A 16214-nucleotide genomic window follows, 5' to 3' on the forward strand; every position below is an offset into this window, starting at 1 on the left:
GAAGACTTCTGTGGCTGCAGAGAGAGAGAAAACTACACGGTGTGGGGTTAAAGTAAGTGAGAGAAGCACTTCTTGCTTAAGGTGTCAATTAGTAAGACAAATGTATGTTACTTTAGTTTTGCTCGACTGCTTCAAACAGTATAACAGTAAAAGGGAGATCTTTGACGTGCACGGTGTCATAGATCAAATCACATTAGCAGTGAAGCACGCACTGTGTTGCGCTCATAACATTTAAGAGGAGACACCCCAGGTGAATAGGGTACATTTTTTTAATTAATAAATATCACCATGAAACTTCCCAAGTTGATTACGTACATTAAGAAAATTATTTATTGTTTTACAAGTTTTCTCAAATGTTTAAATGTGCAGATGAGGCGGTATCTAGTTAAACATGCACAGATTTGCACAGAAAGGAAATCTGAACAATGGACAATGCCAGATTCAAAATTCTGTTATAGAAGGAAAGGAGGCTCAAAGGAGGATTTTTTGATATCTCTATCACCTCTCCATAAATCAGAAAATACTGTCAGCAGCAATAATGAAAAAAAAAAAAAAAAAAAATCTAATTTCTTAATGATTTTAGGAATAAAAGTTACATAAATCAGTCTGTGAATGATATATAAACAAACCCCTTTGTAAAAACCAACAGAATATGTATGAGAATAAAACTGGAAAATTTGGTGTATGTAAGTGCAACTGAAATGTTGATTTCTGGCTCAGACTTTAAAGATATGTATTGTAAAATGTAATTTTTTTTTTAGACAAATAATAAGAAACAACAAGTGAATAGGGTAAAAAAAAAGTAACTAAATTTAACCATCACCATGAAACTTCCCTAATTTATTACTAACATTAACACTGTTATTTTTTGTATTACAAGTTTTCTGACATTATATGTTTAATTATGCAAATTATTTAATTAGTTATACACTAATTTGCGTATGTTTCCTGACTAACATTGGATAAAGCTGGGTTCAAAGTTCTTGTTTGATTTTGTTGACATATTAAGAGTCAAAGGTTTTACAGAGGGAATATTATCACTCCATAAATCAGAAAATACTGTCAACAGCCATACAAAAAAAGTCGTTTTTTTTTTCACATTTGTGTATTTTGGACATGTTATGGAAGCAAAATTAGCCCAAAATCTCAAGACTGACAGCGCATGGAAACTGTTTTCACCTGGAATGTCTCGCCTTAACTTGAAGGAGAGGTTGGCAGAAGAGTTATTAACTTTGGCTGCGAGACTTTTCTCGAGTAAAAAGGAGGGAACTGATGAAAAACCAGGAATTGTTTCTAACTTTACAAAAACATCTTGAGGGCCCCCTCGCTCGCCTCGTCCTCCGTTGCCCTCTGTGGCTGCTCATCCACTCAGAAAACACGTAAAAACAGCATTTACAATATTCATATGTACAAATATATAATGTTTACACACTCACTCAGACACACAGACACATACAGTCAGGAAGAAAACAAATCAACTGCGACAGAAAGTTCATTGAACTGCTGCACGTCATTCCTGTAAATTCTAACACGCTGACCTTGTTTCTCCTCACTTGTTACAGTGCATCGACTCTGCTGTCGTGACACACAGTGCAGCATATCATCAAGCTCCTTTATCAGCCAGAACTTTTGCTCTGTAATCAACAAACTGTGCGTCAGATTGCTTTTTTCTCTCCTAAGTTGCTCGTGTTGATGCAAAAATCTCCCAAACCGACCCTTTGACGGCACACCCATTCACGTCTGTACAGCTTTGTGAGGAAAGACACGACAAGTGGTTAAACACCAGCGAACACACCAATCTTTAGGACAGCCTCATCTACAAATGACTTCACAGTGCAATGGCAGGTTTTGTTAAGACAAATGTATATAAGAAATGCATCCACCTGTGCTGTTTCTATCCGTCGATCCATTTTAAGGAGTACTTGTTCAATTTTTGAGGAAACTGTAAACAGGAACATAACTTACATTTTTCACCCACCCACCCGACATCGTACATGACTGATCCACTACTCTTTGGCCTTTTGAAGGAAGAGTTGCTATGGCAACCACTACGTAATCTCATACCCCGTCTTCCCTGTTTTAGCCCGTTAAACTTTCCACAACGTGCCTCCTCCTCTGTCTCTTGGCTTACTAAACCTTCAAGAGGAATGTGAAAAACCAAAACAGAATTAGTCACTGCCCTGAATTATCCTCCACCCACCTCTTTTCTGCGCAAAAAAATCCTTTACATAGCTTACCCTGATCACTTAATACTGTCTCCGAACCCCAAGTTATTTTTGTAGTTATTTATCTACAGGTGCATGTAGAGAGGGAGGGCCAATATGACTTTTTTCGGGGTTCACACACCACTGCTTTCCAGTGAGTGCGTCTTGCATAAACAAAATCAGCAAAGCAGGTGGGTGGGGCTGAGATTCCTGAAGCGAATCTGCCTTTGCCAGGAGGAGAAAACCAAATATAGTGTGTATAATACATCCTGTATTTCTTGTTTTGGAATCAAACACAATCCTCCGCTCTCTCCCAAGTTAGTACCTGCTGGGAAATGTCAAATGAGTGTGTGTCTGTGGCTGGAGTTTAGTGTGTGAGTTTTTTTTTTTGTTTGTTTTTTGTTTTGTTTTATTGCGCTCCTCCCTCCCGCTCATCGATCCTCTTGTTGATCCATCCACCCACCCATCCCGTCTGCTCTCCATCACACGCTCAGCAGCCAGAAGAAGAAGAAGATGGCCACGAAGAGGAAGAGGGAGTCTTGCCAGTTGTTATTGCCGTTGTTGAGGTTGCCATTGCCTTGGTGATCGCCTGCGTACTGGTCTGATAGGGGTGGATGGGAAAGGTTATTACGCCAGTGTCTCATGGGAAAGTGTGTTTGCGTCTAATTATGACACCTGACAGCAACAGAAATGTTTATATGCAGCTTTTCACCTACTAATATTCAAAATAATCCAATCAGTGTTCACCAAATTAAATTTAAAGGGACAGTTCACCCCAAAATCAAAAATACATATTTTACTTCTTACCTGTAGTGCTACTTATCAGTCTAAATTGTTTTGGTGTGAGTTGCAGAGTGTTGGAGATATCGACCGTAGAGATGTCTGCCGTCTCTTAAATATAATGTAACTAGATGGCACTCAGCTTGTGGTGCTCAAAGAATAAAAAAAATGATTTAAACTGAACAGGGATGTCCCTCCAGAAATCATGACCCACTTATTCAAGATAATCCACAGACCTTGTTGTGAGCAGTCTGACATGGGAGGTATTTTCTCTCTATCAAACTACACCGGCCAATAGTTTTCCTGAAAATGAGAAATTTTCTTTCCCAGTAGCAGAGGCACACAATTGAGTTGTTTTAAAGGTAACTTCAGCCAAGACACAGTGGTCATATTTAAAGCAACAGTAAAAGCAACCTGGCTGCTTTAGTGTATTATTTGGTGATATCAATTAACACCATTTATGTTAATTAACTAGTCATTCGCAGGTTAACCCACAACCCAGGGACCCAGGTCAGGCGGGGTCCAGGTTTGGGGGTCAGATGGTTGATTAGCTTACCTTACAATAGATGAGAATTGCATCCAGTGTGAAGGACTTACATTAACAACTCATTTATTTCTGTGGTGATAGGTCTCTGAATATTTCGTATGTATCAACCTATTTAGTTTACCTTTATGTCGTTTTCCTGTCATTATTTTTCCTGGGATACCGAAAACAGCTTGGATGTGTTTCCCTGGGAATCCTGTTTCCCAGGATTAAACCCTAATCACGGTGCAGAAGGAAGCGTACATCTACTCATGGACTAGAGACTCATGCTCTTGACAGCGGGAGATGTAAACATTAATGGTGTCCTCCTTGGCTAAGCTATAACTTAAGCTAGCTCATGGTGTTAGGCGAGCTAGCGGTAGATGTATGCTTCCTTCTGTGCAGTGATACGGTTGGCGGGTGTTGTTCAGTAGAAAGAAAATAGTTCCTGCATGAAACTGCTCACAACAAGGTCTGTGGATTATCTTGAGTAAATGATTTCTGGAAGGAGATATTGCTGTTGAGTTTTTCAAATGTAGTTTTTTTTTGGCACTTTGAGCACCACAAACTGAGTGCCAACAATGTTTATGTCTTTTTTCATGTGGTTACCTGCTCTGTGAAAAGGGTCGTTGGCGTTGAAGACTGTGGTGAAAAAGCCGAAGGGGAAAGCACCGATGCCGAAAGACATGTGAAAGCCAGTGTCCCCAAAGCCCTGAAACATCTGACGCAAAAAAAAAACAAAGTTCAAAACAGATTAGATAAACGTATAAAAGAAGAAAGAAATGTGTTCACTTTTGGAGCAACATCTACTGACTCACCCCGCCTCGACTCTCTGGCTCTGTTCTCTGTCCCTGAGGCCGAGGTGGAGTTTTCAACCTGAAGCACAGAAACATCAAATCATAAGACAACCAAAATGCCATCGCACTAAAATCGACACACACAGATGTGAACTCTGGGTGTACCTGGGGTCTTCCTGGCTGGAGCTTCCTCTGCCGTACAGCGGGATGACTTTCTCCCTGCTGATGCCTGCTTTACAAACAGGACACTGCTGCCTGCTGGGCTGTGTCTCCAACCACTGAGAGGAGCAAAGATGTCAAAACCTTTATAATACATATCAGATAAACCCCTCTTTTAATTGTCTAAATCCTGGCTCTAGTGCCAAATGACAGCTCATGTTTTCTAGGAAAGGCTGGTGCTGCAGCAGTCTAAAATAAAGATTTAATCCAGTGGCCTGAAGCACATTTAGGATCTCAGGACCAAGCAGCACATTCACAACAAAAACAATTTTTCCACAAATGGTTGCAATAATTTTTAATCTCTACCTGAATCCATGTCGCGTTCATGCAGCTGCACTGAGAGCAATGTACAGCTCTGTAGGGTTAAGTGCAGAGAAGCAGGGTGAAAGCTGCAGTAAAGCAGCAGACAGAGGCATTAAGTGCTTTAGCATGTTTAAGCTGCACTAAGTCAACTGACAGGTGTAGTTACCACCATGAGGTTACATCACAACCTTCTGCTGATAACATGCTGCTGGGTGCTGCCGTGAAAAGGCCCGACTCAGCAACAGCTCACAGACACAGGTGTTTTCACTCATCGTGTCTGATTGGAGACCTCTTCTAGGACTGTATGAGCAGGTACAGACCAGCTGTCCTGTTACTGTCAGGGTTTAGCAATTAATAAAGTTCAGACATGTTGCTCATAGTGGCTTTCAGACAGATCACACCCACTGACATCACTAGGCATGTTCAAGTTGAACTGCGCCTCACCTGGAAAGAGGACAAGATCAGATCTCAAAAAACTGTGGCCGCCCCAACCTCGTGAGGTTATCATTGCCCACGTGTGCATGACGTCAGAGCAATTGGGATCAAGTCAGACACAAATCTAAGCGACATGCAAAGTGCAGCTATCGTTCTGCACAGGCCAGGCTTATCTCAAACAAGCATAATGACTCGGTCACAAGCCGTATGACAGGTACGTTTTGACACATGAAACTGCCTGAGCTGGCTGAAGCTCACACAGAAAACACATTATTGACTTGATCAATTTTATGGCCTTCAAGGGAAGTGAATATGATTAAGTTAATATTCTCAGGTACTGATGCAAACGGCAATTATTTTCATTATCTGTTGATCCATCAATTCTTTTAAAATCATTTAATCTATTGATATAGGCCAGACAATATTAACATGCCCCTCAGCTTTCAGGAACCATGTCTTCAAAAAGGTCAATTATTGTCATCGATTAACCTGCCAATATTCTCTAGATCTGTTAACTGTTCTGTCAGAATTGTTAAAAATGAGAATTACAATTTCAAGAGGCAAAAGTGACGTTAAATTATCCACAGTCTAAACCTCAGAGACTTTCAGTCAAGGGCAAAAAAATCCTCGCGTGAAAGAAATTGGAAACAACATATCCACTTACTATATAATGACAAAAACTCTGAGTGTGTGCGTCTGTTCCACGTTTTTCTTCTCACTGACTTGGTCAATCCATGTGAAATTTGGCACAGTGGTAGAGACCAGTGAAAGCACGTGAACACACATGAACGCGGAGCCCATGTCTCACGGTCTCGCGCACATGTGAACACGGTGTACAGAGAGGCAGTTAGAGCTACAGGCTACAATGAGGCTAAAAACAGAGTTCAAATGACATTTTTCCAAACAACTTTTTATGTCGGGGCTTAAGGACACTTTGATCACTACGGACGAGCAGCATGGACATATTCTGTGGTTTCAATTATGTGTTTTTGGACATTTGAATCTGGGGCGCCGTCAGCCTCCATTAGGTGGAGTTGTGCTGCTACCCACTCTCCCCTTGGATCTCCGCAAGTGATGCGAAGACTAAAACTTCACCTGAGCCTCCCTTGGCATATGGGTGAGTAGATAATGGCTGAATTTTCATTTTTGGGTGCACTATCCCTTTAATGGGTTCAGTTGACTATTTAATCTGCAATTTCCTATGACGTGTATCCCAAACACACACCATATGACACTGTACGTGGGCAACTGTGCACTCAATGGGTATGGACTCGTGTTAAGTAATTTTGTGTAGAAAGTGAGCAAAAGAATAAATTGATTATCGTAACAGGAGAAAATTCCTATGATGACATTAAAATAGTGAAATAAGGGGGAAAAAATTGGGCTAAGGAAACCAAAACTTGTTGACTACTGCCATTTCAAAAAAAGTTTAGGATTACGAAAGAAGCTCCAACAATTAACTACTGCCCTCTCCAAAGGTCAGGGTTAATTTATAAAATATTTAAACATGAGATGGGTCAAATGTGACCCAAACACTATAGGAGGATTACTATAACAGAATACTGAACTAGGAACATAGATGCGCTACCCAAAATAGATACAGATTCATTTTCGTGTCAATTGACTAATCATTTCATTAGATCCATTTATTACTACAAAGTGTTAGCTGACCTTAAAATAATGCTGCTGCTTTATACTAATCAGTACTGAGTATTGAAAACACCTGTGTGGCTGTTTAACAATTATCATGAAATAAAGGATGAAATGAAAGAGGAGATACTCACTTGATGGAGACAGGGCCAGCTGCAGAGACAGAGACAGAAACAAAAGATTAATTTGCATTCTCACAATAGCTTCTTTCTCTTTAAATGTCAGCTGCTTGCCTCAAAACCAGCACCAACATTCCTGGAGACAATTATACGAACATATATCAAATCAATCTTAATAGCTAGATTAAATGCAAAGTGTGTTTTTGCTGTGGCACTTTTTCGCCTGTTAATCTCCCACCTATGGAAGCCCACCTGGCCAGAACAAGCTGTTCCTAACGAGGTGGCTGATTAAACTTGTCCCCGCTCCCCATTGTCAGTATTAATTGGCTCCATCTGTTGTGAGCAGATAGCGACAACAGTGAGTGTTGCCCGTGTGGCTGCTGGCCAGGCCGACCTGCTGCTGCATTGTGGGAGTGCAGGACGGAGGTCTGTGGAAACGCCACATCAGTTGGTGCCAAACACGGAGGCTTTTTTAAGGAGGCGGATGATGACACAGGGGTGAATATGTCTACCTCTCTCGCACCTTACGGCTCTGGAGATTCAGATGATCATTATCTGTAGGTTAATACGACCTCTGACCCCTTTCACATTACCATTTTATACCTATATAAATACAAAGATTGGATTTTTGCTGGAGTCTATACCAACTAAGCATGTTCCCTTACGTCTAGAATATGATATGTAGGCAGGGGAATCTCTGTAGCACCACATTGCTTTATTTATTATATGTTGTGACACATTTTACCTTTATCAAATAAAATTAGGGCTCCTGCAAGTTGGACATTGCACTTAGCTGTATTATGATTTCAATAATATTTCACTCATTCGATGCAATGTTATTTCCTGTCCACAGAGGACTGTGGGTCAGAAAAGCAAGAAAAGCATGTTGGCATGGAGACTGCAAAATGTCACCTGAATCTCTGTATGTTTTGGTCAGAGATTCTTTGTGAGATAAACGTCAACAGCATAGTTACGCAGATCATGCAAGGGAACAGGCAGGACTTGTTTTTGACACTTTCAGTACAAACCTCAGTGCCTCAGGTGGGCCTAACACCTCAACATGACCACGAACTAACCTACAAACAAACCATGAAGCAAAACATGACCTCATGCCAATCTGCAGCCTTTTCCACACATGTACTGTATTAGTGTAACACTGGGTATCAAATCACTGCTGCAACTGGCATTCCTGTGGATACAAACAGCCGAACAAAGCGTAAGGCCTAAGTTAACATAACAACCCGTTCAACTGTGATCTAACATGTGGCCACACGTATAGCCGAGCTCTTGCGACCTGAAAATAACAGCTTAATTTCCAATAAGAGGCTCAAAAACCATTGAGTGAAGCCAGACTGCAGAGTGTAATGCTCTGCACAGACTCCATTACGTGACCCCAGTGGAGCCATTACACAGATGCGGAGCCTCATTTTCATAACGTTAAATTAAAATAACAAAAGCTGAGACTGGATTATCACGGTATCCCCTTTTGATCTTAATCATATGTTTACAGGCAGAGACTGCAGTAATGTTCCACTAAACACAACGCTTGGTGTTTTAGGGAAAACAGCTTTATCTGTAACGTCAGCAGCAGCACTGAAAGAGTCCGCCTGCATGCAACAGTTTGGGCTGCAACTAAGAATTCTTCTACCCTCGTTTTGTCCAAAATCCAAAGATATTCAATTTGCAATTATATACAAGAGAGAATCAGTTTGCATGTGAGCAAAGAAGAAAAATGGAATAATACTGGCATATCCCAAATGTCTTATTTGGAAAATGCAAATGCATGTGTGCACTGGTGAAGCACACAGCAGAGGAAAGAGAGGAGGAGGAGGAGAAACACAGCCGAGCGACAGGAGAACACAGGAAAGGCTCTCACACTGAGCTAAAATGAAACAAGCGCACATAGGTAAATAACAAATAAAATACTGTCATTTAAAAATAAGATTGCACAGACATATGAGGCAAGATCATGATTTTTTTCCCCCGATTAATCATGTAGCCTGTCTCCCTTGCTAACCTGATGTTAATGTCTCTTGAACACAAATCACTCCTCTTGAACCTCTTACACAGTTTGCTACTAGGGCTGTTTCCTCAATTTACATTTGATACTTTACATTTCAAACTAAAATGTGACACAGTGTAGGGCGGTTGACTCGGTTTCCTGGATAGTTTCTCTGGCACACAGCAACACAATCGAGGGTAAAACACAGGTTGAGTAGCAGTAAATATCAGGAGCTTCTGATGCCAGACAAGTGATACTGGCTCAATTCAACAAAGCATTTCCATTGTGCTAAATCTATTTATTTTTGAGCATGTTGGCAACAATTGTAGTTGTGCTGCTGCAGCTGAGCAAATAGAGAAAAGCCAGATGAGCTGCTTCAAAGATAAACTGTGTCAAAGTTAAATAAAAGCTAAACAGAGGCAGCATTAGGAGTTGAACTCACGCTGAGGCCATCTAAACTACAAAATGAGAAAGAAATACGACTATTAATACGTAATTATGTTGCAATTTTGATTTGAAGTTGCAGCAGGTGATCTGACGTCAACGCTCTTCTTCCTTGCTGATAGTTTCATCACACTTTCATCACGTTACTCACATGATGAGAGAGACGAGGGGGGACACAGGTAACATGGCAACTAAGTTACATCAGCTCTCATGACACAGGAGCTCCAGTGAAACTCGTGTGGAACTGTGAGGTGAATTTCTCTGATCAAATATTAAATAAATCAACAGGTGATAGAAAACATTCCTGCATTATTCCCTGATAAAAAAAATGTTTCCAGGCCTCAGGCACTGTGGTCTTGTGTACATACTGGTTGGAGGTACATTTTGTGGCCTCCTTTGGCGCGTTTGCCACAGTAGGTCTCTCTGATAAGTTAAAACCTTAACTCTGAAAAGGAGATAATATCAGGAGTCACAAAAAGATCACTGTTAACGAACTTGCAGCAGGAACATCCTACTTCCATAATCTCCACCTCCTGTCTCCACAACACGTGTGCACACCTGTACAGATCCTTATCACTCAAATCTACTAAAACATACATTGTAAACAGGTAAAGAGGCGTCAGAACATCCTGACTTTTACCACTGGTTATGACGCCCTTAGGTTTGACCCCAATCCCAATGTCTTGGCTCTAATCTCACATTAGCCTTGACCTGCGCGCCTGCACATCCATCAGTCAACAACACTCATGAATGAGCCTTGAAACACGTCACTGTGTGCATGTGTAAAAAGTGGTGTGAAGGTTGAGTGTTGCGCAAGTCTTGAATGAAACCGAGATGGGAGAAGGGACTAGAATCACAGTTAAAGTGCAACCACAGGGTGTAGTTACTTTCATTATTCATCAATCTATTACAATATTATTTAGGGACTGTTCTTTACTTATCAGAGTAGGGGGGTGGCTCGGGTGTGACTACCGACCTCCCTCCACCATAAAAAAAAAAAAAAAAAAAAAAGGTTTTAAAAACAAAAACATGCCTTTCTGAGGGTATTTAGGATGAATACTAAATATGACCATTTAAAGTTGAATGTCCCTACCCTAAGCCAAATCAAAAAACATAACTCTCTCTGTAGTGCTTCAAAAATTATTGGACCATCCCCTCCTCTTTCATAAGTAATGAACAGTCCCTCCTCAAGGTTATGCTAATATAACTGAATTGTGCAAATACTGGCGGATATACTGATTTATTAGTCAAAATGTTTGATTTGTTTCTCATTATTTTTGATGTACCAGGGCTCCAGACAACTTATTTTCATTATCAGTTCATCTGAGAATTGTTTTTAAATGTATATAATATCAGAAAATTGTATGAAATGTCAAACGTACAACAGTATCAGCTTTTCAAAAACCTTGAAATATTTCACAGTATTGGTATCATTCACCTTTTCAATGACATTCACACTAACTGAACCGCTTTCAACTTTTTCAACTATTCCTGTCACTTCACCTTATTCTTACTCATTAAAGCCAGTGTCAGCTGTAAAAAAAAAAAACTTAGAATATTCCACATCATTAAAACACTACTGGTATTATTCAACATTTACAGCCAAGACTGCAGTTTACTGTCAGCTTTTCAGCATGCAGCATTCACACCCACTATTCCTTAGAAACTACATGCTGAAGTTACTTGTGTTATCCAATAAACTGCCAAAATCTTAATATTTACACTAATTTACAAATACTGAAAAGCAGCTAACCCTCACATTTGAATAGCTGGAACCAGCTTATAAGTCAACTTATAAGTTAATCAATTGTTTAGCACTGCTGCACACTTGACAGTGGCACATTTGGACTGCTGTAAATGACTGAACAAGGACCTGATCCCAAAGCTGCAAATAAACACCAGACAGATTAAACTGAAAATTAATGTGTTACAGTGTGACCTCTGACCTACATGAAACCATATGATATGAGCCAGTTCACATGTGCAATTTGCAAATAAGGTGATCAGCCTTCATGTGAAACATCAGGACCACAATCACGGTTAATAATGACGACTGAAGTTCAGTTTATCACCGACAGCAAAACCAACACACTCAAGCCATCTTGGCCGCTGCCATCTCCTACATATCGCTGAGACAACCGTTTAAAACAGCGTGTTTTGGGGCGTGATTCCGCCGTGAAATAAGTCCAGCTGACGCTAAAAGGAGGCCGCACACACGGCAAAACTACACACAGCGTAAAACAACAACAACAACCACCTCCTCCACACATGAGAGCTACCCCCGTCCCCCGCCTCGTCTCCTACCAGAACAAGTGTCCGCACATACTGATGACAGCGTCTCTGGCAGTGTCCAAACAAATGTTGCACTCGAAGGTGGCCCGGTCCCGCTCCCGTTCGCCCTCCCCGCTGCCGCCGCCGCCGCTGCTGCCGCCCTGCCCGTCGCGGTCGCTGCTGCTCTCTCCGGCCGAGTATCCTCCTCTGCTGGCCGCCCCGCCGTCACTCGAGGACCGGGGATCCGCAGCCGCCATAGTGTTTACTGGGCAAGTGAGGGAAGTAACGTACTGACCCGACCCAGCCCAAACCTACCGAGCCCGACCAGAGCTAATGTTAGCCGTGAGTAACAGGCGACGACAAGTGTCACACCAGACCAAGGCTGTTGCTGTCGCGCTACCTGAATGAGGACTTCCGCTTCCGGGAAAAACACAGACGAGAGGCGGGGAGAATAATAAACACCACCCCTTACTATTATTAGTATTAGTATTAGTATTATTACTACTACTATTATTTTTATTATTTTATATTTTTTAATAGGGAAGAAAAAAAGTTGAATTGTTAGGATTGACAAAAATAAAATTATGGTATGGTAAGTCATGATTTTGACATAATAAATCACACACTCCCTACATAAATGAAAATGTTTAAATATCAAACAATGTTAGCTTGCCTCTATAATGCCAAGTTATATGAGTGAGTGATCCTATTTGTCATTCATTCTCATAATATGAAAGAATCAGAATGAGAAACGAGTTTTTTGTTTTGTTTTTTTTTTGTTTGCAAGTGTGTTTTCACATTAAGAAATGTCAGTATCAGTAACCCAAAGGCACGGACGGATTCATCAGCCAGGGGGCCCAAGGGCACAATCAGCTGCTGGGCAACATTACATAATAAAACTATTAAAAGAACCATTCAAATGCCAGAATAATTGAATTAAACAACTGAATGAAACAAAACTCCTTGCAAAATGCATGGCTGTACTGTCATCCTCTGTCAGGGGGAAAAGAAAGAGAATACTGGTCAGTGTATTTCAGTCTTAAGTGCGATTGTGTTCAGTCACCTACAACAATCCATTCATTCGTTCAGGAACATTATTCAGGGACATGTAAGAAACAAAACAAACTAAAAAATGCTCTTGTGTGTGCTTTATTGTTGTATTAATTTAGTCAAAGTATTCACTCACAAGTTCAAATTTTGATATATAAGTCAGAGAGAAATCAAAATGGTGACTTACAAAGCCAAATTATTATATGAGTTTTTACTTGTCATGAACTTTGCAGCCTACTTAACAGACTGACTCACAGTCACATAATTTGAATTGGAAAATTGGATTCAATAATAATAGGCCTATGACTTATATATTATTATTCCAGCATGTAGTGATATAACAGCTGTACACATGGCACTACATAGCGTTAATAGTCACTGAATAAAATGCCATATGAAGTTCATAAAAACATAGGCTACACTCAACGTTACACACAAAATACCTAAATAATATTTAGTATTTATGAGCGGTTATTGGTAGCTACAGGTTTTATGTCATTGTCGAATAAAACCCAAAAGCACACATGATAAAACGTCATAAAATTAGTTTTTGTTACTATGGCGCTAACCCGGAACCTTTGTCGTATGTCTTGTTTCCGCCCGGAGTCAAGAGAAGCAGGCACTACAAGCGTGTTGTGTACACTAGAAATACACATGCTTTAGTGTTAGATAGTGATAATTTAATAAAATGTCATGAAAGACATTCGTAAAACGAGCCACTGTAACCGGAAGAATAATTTTTAACCGCGACGGACATTTTAAAGTGCGTCACGGCGGCGGTTATTCGTTAAAAGAGAAAACAAGAAGTTTCCAGTCCTGTGACTTCAGCGAGCAGCCACCATGAAGATCAAGCGACAGAAACAAGCCAAGAAAACAATAAGTTTCTACAAATACAACTTCAGCTTCAGGGAACCGTTTCAGATCCTCATCGATGGGACCTTCTGTCAGGCGGCGCTAAAAAACAAGATTCAGATTAAAGAGCAAATGCCCAAATACCTGATGGGAGAGGTGCAGCTCTGCACTACATCGTGAGTACATCCACTTACTGCAGTGTTATGTGCGTACAGGTTCAATGTAAACTCCTAATCTAACATCTCATCATTTACTTTTTATTTTCAGCTGTGCACTGAAGGAACTGGAGACTCTGGGGAAAGAGCTGTACGGAGCTAAAATCATCCTGCAGAGGTTCCAGGTGAGGAGATGTCCACATTTCAAGGAGCCTGTCCCAGCCTCACAGTGTCTGCTGTCCATGCTGGAGGAGACGAACCCACACCACTACTTTGTTGCTACACAGGTAAATAAAATAAGAGCTCACCTACACAGACACACACATCACATCATCCAGAGAGAAAATGAAAAGAGAAATTACAATGTTTTATTGTTGGAAATCAGAATTTGTAAACACATAGTTTATATGTGAGTGGATGTCTGACTCAAACATCGTCGTCTAACTGGAGATGGACTAGATATTAACTAGGCATCTACAGCAAATATAGATATTAGCTTGGCACCGTTAATGGGTTTTAACATGTTCTCAGTTGCCAGTTTATTAGGTACACTCACGATACAACAACCCTGCAATAAGTAGGTATACCTAATAAACTGGCATACAAGTGTTAACAAACTTACCGTATTGAACTCTACGGCATGCAGTATCTTCCCTTAAATAAGCATTATTTTAGAGTCCCACATGTAGAGCTTGTCAAATCAATAGGTACTTAAATACAAAGATTTACATGCCTGCTAGAATGGGAGGCAAAATAAAACCATTTGAGAGGAATAGGTAGGGGTATGATTAATATTGTTCCACAAAAGTACGCCTATCAACATGAACCCAGAAATATTAATTTATAGATTTGTCTTACCCACAGGAATGACAGATAATGAAGCTTGTCATTAGTCTTGTCAAGTGTAAGAACTCTGGACCTCTTAAAATATTACAAGCTAGTTAAATATCAGTTAAGGAAATACCATATAATCACTGGTAAGTCTAGGAAGAGAAGTTTCTTAGGACAGACTAAATTAGGGCTAAATGGAGTGTTATTCATGTTGTGTTATTCTACTGTATTTGTGTTCTCCAGGACCACACAGTAACCGCAGGCCTGAAGAAGATCCCAGGTGTTCCTCTGCTCTACATCATTCTCAACACCATCGTGCTGGACAAGCCCTGCCAGACGTCCCTCGACCACGTCCAGGCCGTCCAGCTGGGAGAGCTGGTCAGCCCGGCCCAGCAGCAGAGCATCCGCAGCCTCAAGGAGGAGCAGGGTATCGGCCAGAGGGACGGAGAGCGTCGGGGGAAGAAGAGGAAGAGGAAACAGAGCAATCCTAACCCTCTGAGCTGCCTGAAGAAAAAGAAGAAGGGCGGGCCGACACCACCGAAGAAGACGACGGAGCAGGGGGAGAAGAGGAAAAGAAGCAGACACAAGAAACGAAAGACTGAGGGAGGAGACGGGTCTGCTCCTGCTGTCACAAATACATAGTACAGAAGACAGAGACTTTACCCAGTTTGTTTTTTGCATAAACATCATTTGAAGATTCATCTTTCTAATCCTAAATAATTGACACTGCTCTGTTTTTTTAATTTCATGGAATAAATCAGTATTTGTCACACAAAACTGCATTTTAAAATTCTGCTCATGGTATTTGCTTTATTTTGAAAAATGTTGCAACAGTTTGCTGGACCCAGGACTAACAGGCATAAGACTGAAACTGTTCAGAAACATAGTAATATTTTGAGATAGAGATGATTTGTGTGGCTTTTATATAAAATAAAAAAAGCAGGTTTACAGGCACATGGTTGATGATATACGATGCACTCAAACATTACATGATATACAGTTTATATGGAAGTAGATATCAAAAACAATGCATTCAGCTGTCTTTGCAGAAGCAAGAAGTGTGTTCACGATGACTTGGTGGTCTGCTTCTTTTTTCAGTAGGTGCTGTGATTTTTGATGTCTGCTATTTTCTCATATGATGAGTTTAGAGTCCAAATGACAATGTTTATAACAAATATGTCCATTCAGACTTCACTCGGTTGTGATATCAAGTCATTTTCAATCAAGCTTCAAATGAAAAAACTCCAGTTCATTCTTTTGATATGTATTACATCAATAAATGTGTACAGAACAGAGTATCTACTTGATTTACACTCATAAGTTATACACTACTGTCATTAAATGATTATCCATGTATAAAAGACACTGGATACATTGAATTTGTGTCATCATCTTTAAAAGTTGAAACCTGGGTAAGATCAAGACCTTTGACATTTAAGTATGTCTGCATTAAAGATAACAGGTTTCATGACAATCAGAGAGAAGCTCATTCAGTTATGTTTAAATCTATACCGGGCCATGCTCTTCTTTGGAAACTCTGTCACTGCCTATTGGTCAACTCCAGAAACATTTTAGGGAC

At 40.4% G+C, this 16214-nt stretch overlaps 2 protein-coding genes across 2 annotated transcripts; one reads left to right on the plus strand and one right to left on the minus strand.

Moving 5' to 3' along the window:
- Positions 1 to 2608: 2608 nt before the first annotated feature.
- Positions 2609 to 12149, minus strand: rnf5 (ring finger protein 5). The gene is made up of 6 exons (XM_033637435.2): positions 11781 to 12149; positions 7046 to 7064; positions 4470 to 4582; positions 4326 to 4383; positions 4117 to 4228; positions 2609 to 2805 (listed from the first exon to the last, which is right to left on the minus strand). The coding sequence occupies exons 1-6, from the start codon at positions 12002 to 12004 to the stop codon at positions 2687 to 2689; spliced, it is 645 nt and encodes a 214-aa protein (XP_033493326.1). The 5' UTR covers positions 12005 to 12149; the 3' UTR covers positions 2609 to 2686.
- Positions 12150 to 13500: 1351 nt separating this feature from the next.
- Positions 13501 to 15418, plus strand: utp23 (UTP23 small subunit processome component). Its single transcript, XM_033637402.2, has 3 exons — positions 13501 to 13825; positions 13917 to 14091; positions 14879 to 15418. The coding sequence occupies exons 1-3, from the start codon at positions 13638 to 13640 to the stop codon at positions 15275 to 15277; spliced, it is 762 nt and encodes a 253-aa protein (XP_033493293.1). The 5' UTR covers positions 13501 to 13637; the 3' UTR covers positions 15278 to 15418.
- The last annotated feature ends 796 nt before the right edge of the window (positions 15419 to 16214 follow it).

The sequence above is a fragment of the Epinephelus lanceolatus genome, chromosome 16, assembly GCF_041903045.1.
Source record: "Epinephelus lanceolatus isolate andai-2023 chromosome 16, ASM4190304v1, whole genome shotgun sequence".
Lineage (NCBI taxonomy): Eukaryota > Metazoa > Chordata > Actinopteri > Perciformes > Serranidae > Epinephelus > Epinephelus lanceolatus.

Bases quoted from the DNA above. Each gene is read 5' to 3' on its own strand.
- rnf5 (XM_033637435.2), bottom strand. From the start codon at position 12,004: ATGGCGGCTGCGGATCCCCGGTCCTCGAGTGACGGCGGGGCGGCCAGC. The intron at 4,384-4,469 runs GTACACCCAGAG...TCTGTGCTTCAG, and splicing joins TCCAGCCAGGAAGACCCCAG to GTTGAAAACTCCACCTCGGC. The intron at 2,806-4,116 runs GTAACCACATGA...CACCCCTATCAG, and splicing joins CGACCCTTTTCACAGAGCAG to ACCAGTACGCAGGCGATCAC.
- utp23 (XM_033637402.2), top strand. From the start codon at position 13,638: ATGAAGATCAAGCGACAGAAACAAGCCAAGAAAACAATAAGTTTCTAC. The intron at 13,826-13,916 runs GTGAGTACATCC...TTTTATTTTCAG, and splicing joins GTGCAGCTCTGCACTACATC to CTGTGCACTGAAGGAACTGG. The intron at 14,092-14,878 runs GTAAATAAAATA...TGTGTTCTCCAG, and splicing joins ACTACTTTGTTGCTACACAG to GACCACACAGTAACCGCAGG.